Genomic DNA, 8,543 nt, shown 5'->3' with positions numbered 1-8,543 from the left:
GGCGAGCGGGCGGCGGCGGCCGGGAACAGGAGGACGAGCGGGAGCAGGAGGAGGAGGAGGAGGAGGAAGGCAGCGGCCATGCATCCCGCCGCGCCGGCCGGGGGCTGCCCGCGGGGGCGGCGCGGAGCCCCCCGCCCCCGGCCCGGCCGCTGAGCCGCGCACAAAAGGGGCGAGAGCGGCGGGGAAGGGGAACGGGAGGGCGGCCCCGAGGTGTGTGTGTGTGTGACCCACCCCATCCCCAGCCCCGGTCCGCCCCGCATCGCCGCCGGTACCGGCCCCGCGCCCGCCCCGCCGCCCCCCGCCCCGCCATGGCCGGGCCGCCCGGTGGCGCGGAGCCGCCGCAGCCCGACACCGGCCGCCGCGAAAGTTAGTGCGAGCGGGGCCGGCAGCCGCAGCAGCAGCAGCAGCAGCAGGAGGAGGAGGAAGAAGAAGAAGAAGCAGCAGCAGCGGCAACAGCCGCCTCCAGCCGCGGCTGCTCCCCGTCCCCCCCGTCGGCTCCCGGAGGCAACTCAGGGGATTCCATCCCGCTCCGTCCCTTTGCCATTTTTGGATGCGTTTTATAGCCTTTTTTTTTTTTTTCCTGGGGAGAAAGCGAAAAAAAAAAAGCGAAGACCCAGCAGCCTTCCTCCACTGCCGGACTCGGCGGCCGTGCCGCCACCACCGCGCACCCACCGGCTGGATTTTGGGGGTTCCGCCACTCCCGGTGGCACCGGGCGAGGTGACGGCAGCAGCAATGCCATCATGTTTTTGAGACAGGAAACCTCCGAGTTTGCCCTGAATGAAGAACTTCCTGTGTTTAAAGTTGTACGAATATCCGCTGACAAGCTCAGTTCAAATGAAAACACGAGAGTCGGGGGGAGAGGCTAATTCGGACCAGCTGGACTTCCACGGCGCTCGGAGCTGGGCAGAAAACGCGCGGAGCCGCTCGCCACTGCCAGCCGGGAGCGGCCGGGACAAGCAGTGCCTTTGTTAGTAAAGAAGGACGGACGGGATAATTTAAGAGCTTCAAACTCTTCCGCCGTCTCTGTCGCGAACCACTTGGAATATTTTACCGAAGCTGTTGGATTTTGGATGATCCGCTGATGGATGGGGTTTTTTAGGGGGGCCCGGGGGATGAGATGGGTTGTTTCACTGCTCGGGACCGCCGGTCGGGCTGCTGAGCCGGCGCGGTGCTGCCGGTCCCCCCTCCCATCCCCGTAGTGTCACTTTGGGATCAGAGGCCGCCCCGGCAGGTTTGGGACCTGCTGGCCGTGTGATGCTTCCTGCCGTGGTGGGCCAAAGGTTGCCGGGGTGGTTCTGTCATCCATAAGGACGAGAGTATGGGCAAACCACTGAGCCGGCCAGACTGTTTACGGCAGAACCGCACTTGCCTGGGGAAGGGCGAGGATGAGGATGGTTATATAGAGGATTGCTACGTGCCCCAGAGATCGATATACGACACGATGAGGATTAACGAGCAAATCGATCAGGGATCGAAGCTCAACCAGCTCTCCAAGAGCACCCTCGGCAAGGGGGATGGCAGCACCATATCCAGCAACGGGACTCTGGGAGCTGCCAACGTCTTCGAGTCCAGGCCGCCGGAACCCAAGAAGCTGGATGAGCGAGTCATCTTCGACCAGCTGAAGCTCAGCAGCGACGTCTCCAAGCCGGCGCCGGCTCCGCCAAAGAGGCGACCGAACCCCGAGAAGAAGGAGAACGTCAACCGGCGCTCGTGGAAGTCCTTCATGCCACCCAACTTCACCGAGTTTGCGGAAAGGATGGGGGCTTCGCTGAGCGAGGTGTCGGAGGCGGGCGCCTCCAACCCTTCCCTGCGGGATAAGCGGGATTCCAGTGCCATGCTCGCCGAGCAGCCAGGCCAGCCCGACCACGGCGAGCCCATGTCCGAGTCTCTCACCTTGGAGCACGTCTCCAAGTCATCTGGCACGGCAGAGGCTCTGGCGGCCAAGCAGTTCGGCGCTGATGGCTACGGTGGTCCCCGGGACGAGCGCCAGGCCCTGCTGAACGCCGGGGACAGCCGTGCCAGGGACCTGGCCAGGGCCCGCCGGCTCCCCAGTGCCACCTGGCCACGAGCCAGGAAGAATTTCATCAGGGGAAGCTTCAGCGATGGGCACCAGGAGACCCTGGAGGCCTCCGAGTCGGACTCTACAGTGGAGAACGTCAACCTCTCTCCGTGCCTTAGTGAGGAGCTGCTGGATACGGGACTGGATATTCTCATCACCTCCAATCTCAGGGAGAAAACGGAGTCTGAGCTGAGATTTGAGGAGGACGAGCGCTGGGTGATGATGGAGGAGTGGGAGGAGGCGACGCTGTCAGAGAGAGGAAAGGCTGTTCTGGTGGCAGAGGAGAAGAGGAGCTGTTGCTTGGCAGATATTTCTGAAGAAAAGGAACAATCCACTGCTCCAGAGGATGGCTCTGCCCCCAGCCCGGGGACCTCCCGGCCCTGCACATCCCCGGGGGGTGCTGGCAGCACGTGCTGCACGGAGGACGCGGCGGTGCAATGTGAGGTGGAGGACTTTGCTCCGGTTTTGGAGCGCTCAGCCAGCCCCACGGGCCCCGAGCTGTCCGACACGGACTCGGTGCAGATGTTCCTGGAGCTGGAAGAGCAGTGCCTGAATGAGGACGGGGGTGATGGGGCTGTCCCCGGCTGCCTGGAGGTTCAGATGTCCCCGATGGACTCGGAGGGGCTGGACCCAGATTCGGCCAAACTGGCCGGGTTGGTGGTTGAAGGGGGTCAGCACAGGGCCCCCTTGGACATCAGCGCCTCGGACTCTGCTGTTGTGTCAGATCTGGAGGACTTCGATGTCACCTGCAGCTCGCAGGTGCTGAGCACGCTGGAGCCCTTGACAGAGCCCTTCTCAGAAAGGGACACGTTGGCTGTCACCCCGACGGACTCGGATGGAGGGGCCTCCCCCAGCCCCGTGGCCATGGCAGGGCTGGGGTCCCTCCTGGAGTGCTCCCCAGCGCTGGTGGGGGAGGTTGATCCTGACCCACTCGTGGACCCGGAGTTTGTGGCTGGTGGGATGCCCTGTCCTGGCACAGGGGCACATCCAGCTGCTGCGCTGGGGGGAGATGGTTACCCCAGCGCTCCGGAGGGGTGGGGTGAAGATAACCAAGACTTGCTTCCCGAGGTGACCTGTCCTGGCCGAGTGTCCCCCTGCCAGCCCCCAGCTCCGGCCACAGCGATGGAGGAGCTGGGGTCCCTCCCACGGCACGGCCAGGCTGGCGTTGAGGGCGTGGTTCCATTCAGGACCCATCACCTTCTGCCTGGAAGGACTGAGGTCGCCAGCTGGGATGTCCCAGAACTGGTTTCTGAGGATGAAGCCACAGATTTGGGATCAGGGAGTGGAGCTGAGGGCTGGACTCATCCAGCAGAGAGTGGGGATGTTTGCTGTGGTTCTCTGCTGCCTTTCCACGCTGGCTCTGCATCAGAGCCAGGCTCCGAGGCTCCTACAACATTCCCGGTGCCTATTGAGGACCTCCCATGGGAAGTGGCTTCCCTGGGCCAGGGCCTGGCTCTGGAAGGGGCTGCCCACCAAGAGGGGTGCCCTGTGGAGGTGGCTGTCACACGTGGGGGGACACCAGCAGCCATCCTGCGGCCAGGAGATGTGGACTTGCTGTTTGCCCCTGGCTGGGAGGTCCCATGTCCTGCCAGCCCAGCTGCCCCTGAAGAGCTTCCTGACACATTGTCCATCGCAGGGCCTGCCATTCCATGGGATTTTGGGGAGCTTTCTGCTCCAACCCACCCACTTTCACCAGGAGGTGTGGCTGTCCCGGAGCCCCAGGCTCAGGGGACACCACCAGCTGCCGGGGATCCCATCCTGGATGCTGAGGAACCTCCAGGAGAAACCACCACTGCCATGCCCTTGATGGTGGAGGAGCTTCTGGAAGCCCCACCACCCTTTGCTGACGTGCCTGCTGCCACTGTGCCACCACCAGCAGCCGAGCCACTCGTCTCGGGTGCCGGAGACCTCGGTGGTGACCCCATGCCATTGGTGGTGGCCTTGGGGGATACAGATGACTTTGCCATCATGGTTGTGCCGTCCATCCTGGAGCACCTGCCCGAGGAAGCGCTGGCTTTGGAGGATGACCCCGTTGCGAGTGCACCTGCAGCGGGGGCGGCAGCTTGGGAGGGTCCCCCTGGTGCCTTGCCACCCTTCCCGGAGGGTCCCGCCACCCCAGAGCTGCGGGGGACACGCTCTGCCACAGCAGCCAGGGCACAAACCCTTCCCAGGGCTGTGATGAGGGGCAGCCTCCGTCCCCGTAGCTGTGGGGGTGCCCTGTCCCTGTGCCCCGGCGAGGGAGAGGGGACACCGGGCGCGGAGGGACCCCTCGGCGCCGCTCTCATGCCAGAAGGGCCCCCTGCTCTCCCAGATGGATTCGTTCCAGATAACGAGGTATTTGTTGCTCGGGCTCCTGCAGCCGGGGCTTCAGGCGCAGAATTCGCTTTATTTTGCACGCCAGGGCTGGGTGGGAGGTGGGAGCCCACTCAGTAACGCACGATCTGGGCTTCCAAACAGCCTTCTCCCTCCCGAGATCGGCTTGGATTTGGCAGGCAAAAAGTTTTTGGGCTGGGAGAGGGGGAATTGTGGGGTTGTGTAAGTAAGGGAGGCAAAAGACTCTGGCTGCTCGATGACCTGAAATGTTGACTTACACTTTTTTGGCTTATTAAAGTACATTATGGTCACTCAGATGGAAATCACAGGCTTCAGAAAAACCTTCTCGCTGGCTCCTGGCGGGGAGTTCCCATCTTTGAAGCAGAAAGTATGTCAGGAAAGAGAAACCTGTAAAATGAATTAAGCACAAGCAATTCCTGTCCCGTGCAGTCATCGCTGTCTGCAGCTTTTTCTGTGACCATTGAGGTGCTGAGGCTCAGAAGGTGCCTGGGAAGGGGCTCAGATTCTCTCTGGCGTTCAGGGATTTGTGTTGCTCGCGGCTCTTGCCTGGAGAGACCTCGGTGCTGGAGTTCCCACAGCCGAGCGCTGATTTCCTGCCATCTGGATTAGGAGAAATATCACTAAGGAGACATCAGAAGTTAGTCAGCACCAAAAATCCCGATTTGGTGGCAATTACTCATCCTTTGGGCTGTACCACCCCGTTGAGAAACGCACATGCAGGGGCTTGGAGAGGTGGTTTCACATGGGGGGTCCATGTGAGCACAGGCTGGGACACCCAGAGGGGACCTGGGTGAGGGAAAAGCCATTGGGTTCTTGCCATAGCTGTCTGTTCCCTGAAATTCAGTGGTGGGCTCCTTATTTTAGGTTCAGCACCTTTGATTCTTCACCCCACAAACCTTCCCCTTTGCTCCAAGCGTTCCTGGAGTCGCTGGTCCTTCCCGGAGCTCCACATCCGGCAGCGATGGGGTTAAGGGAGATGAGGGAAGCAGAAAGCTTTGGGATGCTTTGGGAAGCCTTCCTGGGAGTGAGGAGGAGGCAGAGGTGTGGTGGAGCAGATGTCCTGCCTGCCTGTCTGTCCAGCTCTTCCCCAGGGCAGGACACCTCGCTCCACGGCTTCGAGGGTAGTCGTTAAATATTTGTTTCCAAGCTGAGTCACGGTGAGGTTAATGAGCTAAATTGCTGGAACCTTTCATGAGCAAAGGAAAACAAGGGTGTTGGACACGCTCCCCCCCAGGCTGTTGCTGGGATTATTTTTGTCAGGATCCTCAGGGAGCATCGGGCTCTCGGGCTGGCTGATACCTGTGTTGCAGGTACCCCTGGTTGGATCAGCCGGGCTTTCCCACAGGGCTCCCTCCCTGCCTGGCTCCTTTGGAGTTTGTTTTGCAGTCCATGGAGAGCTCGGACCAGCCTGGCGTGCCAGGCTTATCAGCCTGATCCTTTTGTGGGTTTGGCTCTTCTAGCCAGCAGCTCCATATATAAACAGGAACAGGAGAGCAGCCCGGGAATTGGCGATTCCAAGGCACCGTTTATTCCTTATAACCGTGGCAGAATTCTCCCTGAGCAAACGGCTCTGGACAGTGTCTGCCAGCTCACCCTTCGCTCCTGTCCTGGAGGGACCTCCCTGCCCTCCGGCTGCTGAGCTCTGCTGGGAAGAAGTAGCTTTTTTTCCCTTTGGAAATGAGGCAGGGAAAGTCAGAACAGCGCCTCTTGCTCGGGCTGGGAGCTGTGCCTGTGTGTTTTGGGGGATTTTGGTGGTTTCGGGGGGGTTTTGCCTCGTGCTCCTCCAGAGCAAAGCGATTGCTGGGCGCAGAGAGCCGTGTCCTCCCCGAGCCACTGCTCTGCCGGGGGAGATCTTGCATCCAAGTGGGAATTTTTCAGTGCAGGCTGTGTCCGTGCATTCTCAGGCACAGGGAGCAGGTGGCTGGCTGCCATCCCCTCTGCTTCCCAGCTGGAAAATGTTCCAAAAGGGCCAAGGGCTCCGCTCCTGCCCAGCTCTGGGTGTGGGGTGACCTGTGCTCTGCATGGGCTCATGGGCCAGGGGAGCAGAGTAAGCCAGGAAGGAATCTGCTCCCTGTTTTGGGGGCTTTTGGGGTACTTGCTGTGGGGACAGGGCAGGCTTGTCCCTTGGGGCTGGTGGGGAAGGAGCAGAGAGGGACGGGCAGCGCGTGGTTCCAGCAGATCCCCAGCTCTGATAAAGAGCATTTATCTCCTCCGGAGAAACAGGATTCTCCCTGCTGCCTCTCCTGACAATGGGGAGCTTCATTCGCTCTCCTCCCCCTTCGCTATCAAATCTTTTTTGGTTTAGAAAGCTTTTCCCCACAGGATTCCCAGGCAGGACCGTGCCAAATCCGTGGTAAACGACTCGCACATTAATTGCCTATTGCCTTTGTCTTTCGAAATACAGCGAGCTCCTCGCTGCCTGTAATTTCGTGGTTAACAAAACTCATATGATGTCAGGTCTCCGTTCTCAATAGCTTCACTGTGAGAATTGCTTGGGGTTTTTCCCCAGGAGCGTTGTTCCCCAATCTGATGGCGAGTCGGAGCTGATGCTCTCATTTCTTCCTCAGTTTTCTCTCTTTACCTCACTCCAGTGCTTGGAAAAATGGGATTTGGCTGCTTAAAAGCAGAGGTGGGTGTGGATAGACCCTGAGTTGTGCTCCATACCAGCAGATTCCTGTGACATCTGTGTCACTGGGTCAAGGCGAGGGAGGAGTTTAGACAAACTTGCACAATTCCAATAAAACCAGTGCGAGTGGCTACTGCATCTTCCCTGGAGAGGAAAGCCTCTTGCATCCATGGAATGACTGAGGGGCTGGAAGAGCAGCTCACAGCTTGTCAATCACCTTTTCTCTCCCACCCTTTCCATCCCCAGCAATTCCAGAAGGAGCAAGTGGATCCCCTCCAGCTAAAACTGCAGCAAGTCAATGGAGTTGGTCAGGGACTCATCCAAAGCGCCGGGAAAAACTGTGACGTGCAAGGGCTGGAGCACGACATGGAAGAAATCAACACCCGCTGGAACACCCTCAACAAGAAGGTGGGAGCGTGGGCAGGGGCTGTCCCTGGTTCCTCTGGCATCTGGGCGAAGGAGGGGGTCACGGGCAGGGAGCTGAGGCTCCAGTGCCGGTGCCTGATGCTGCAGTGGGGTTGTTTTTGGGGTTCAGGTGGCCCAGCGAGTGGCTCAGCTGCAGGAGGCCCTGCTGCACTGTGGGAAGTTCCAGGACGCCCTGGAGCCGCTGCTGAGCTGGCTGGCAGACACCGAGGAGCTCATCTCCAACCAGAAGCCTCCCTCTGCCGAGTACAAGGTGGTGAAAGCCCAGATCCAAGAGCAGAAGGTGAGCACGGTAGGAGGGAGGGGGACCTCAGGACAGCCAGATAACATTTTGGGGGTCCAGCTGGGATGTCCACGCTTCTTTCCTGGTGGATCTCAGTTCCTCACATCCCAGTGTGATGAACGCTTTGCCCGCACTCAGCGATCTCCATCGCCTAAATCACCTAAGTCTCTTCGTTGTCCCCGCTGCCCCTTGAAGTCGGCCGCTGGTTTTGCTGGTCGGCCGTGTTTTTCCAGCCCTGAGTTTTGCTTTGTGCCAGTGATTCTGCTGTGTCAGGAGTGAGCTGCTGGTGGTGCAGGGCCTGGTTTGGGTGTTTGGACAAAGGGAACGTTACAAAGTGTGAGAGTGGGCCCGAGGTGTGCCAGTGTTTGCTGAGATAACAGCCCGGGGTCGGCGCCTGCCCTGCGGAGCGGGCGGGGGGAAGGCCGAGTGTGGTCATGGGGAAATATTTCAGAAATGAATTCTTACCCAGGCTTGGGTTGAGGTTGGAAGAGGAAATGTGCTTCAAGTGGAAGTTAAAAGCTTGATAAGTTGGAGGGGGTTGGCGGGGAAGACTCGGGAAACTCTTCTAGCACAGGAGTGGTTTGGGTCTTGAGTGGTGTAAAAGTGGGAAGGGGGAAGGGCAAAGGAAGGAAAAGGGGAAAGGGAAAAGGAAAGAGGAGAGGAAAAAGGGAATAGAATAGGGAAAAAAAAGGGAAAGGAAAGGGGAAAAGAAAAAGGAAAAGGGAGTGGAATGGAATGGAATGGGATAGGATAGAATAGGATAGGATAGGATAGAATAGAATAGAATAGAATAGAATAGAATAGAATAGAATAGAAT

General features: G+C 59.4%; 1 protein-coding gene across 25 annotated transcripts in view; it reads left to right on the top strand.

Moving 5' to 3' along the window:
* Window positions 1–8,543, top strand: part of MACF1 (microtubule actin crosslinking factor 1) — a 128,877-nt gene that overhangs the window by 91,512 nt on the left and 28,822 nt on the right. For all 25 annotated transcript variants that reach the window (XM_042015687.1, XM_042015689.1, XM_042015694.1 and 22 more), the window contains 2 exons: window positions 7,267–7,428; window positions 7,556–7,726. In XM_042015687.1, coding sequence (XP_041871621.1) covers window positions 7,267–7,428; window positions 7,556–7,726 — 333 coding nt within the window. The remainder of the gene's footprint in view (window positions 1–7,266; window positions 7,429–7,555; window positions 7,727–8,543) is intronic.

Source organism: Corvus kubaryi, unplaced genomic scaffold (assembly GCF_017639235.1).
Source record: "Corvus kubaryi isolate FWS band 111438036 unplaced genomic scaffold, C.kubaryi_AGA036_p1.0 split3-37304, whole genome shotgun sequence".
Lineage (NCBI taxonomy): Eukaryota > Metazoa > Chordata > Aves > Passeriformes > Corvidae > Corvus > Corvus kubaryi.
The sequence above is the reverse complement of the archived record's forward strand: the minus strand, read 5'-3'. Positions and strand labels throughout refer to the sequence as shown.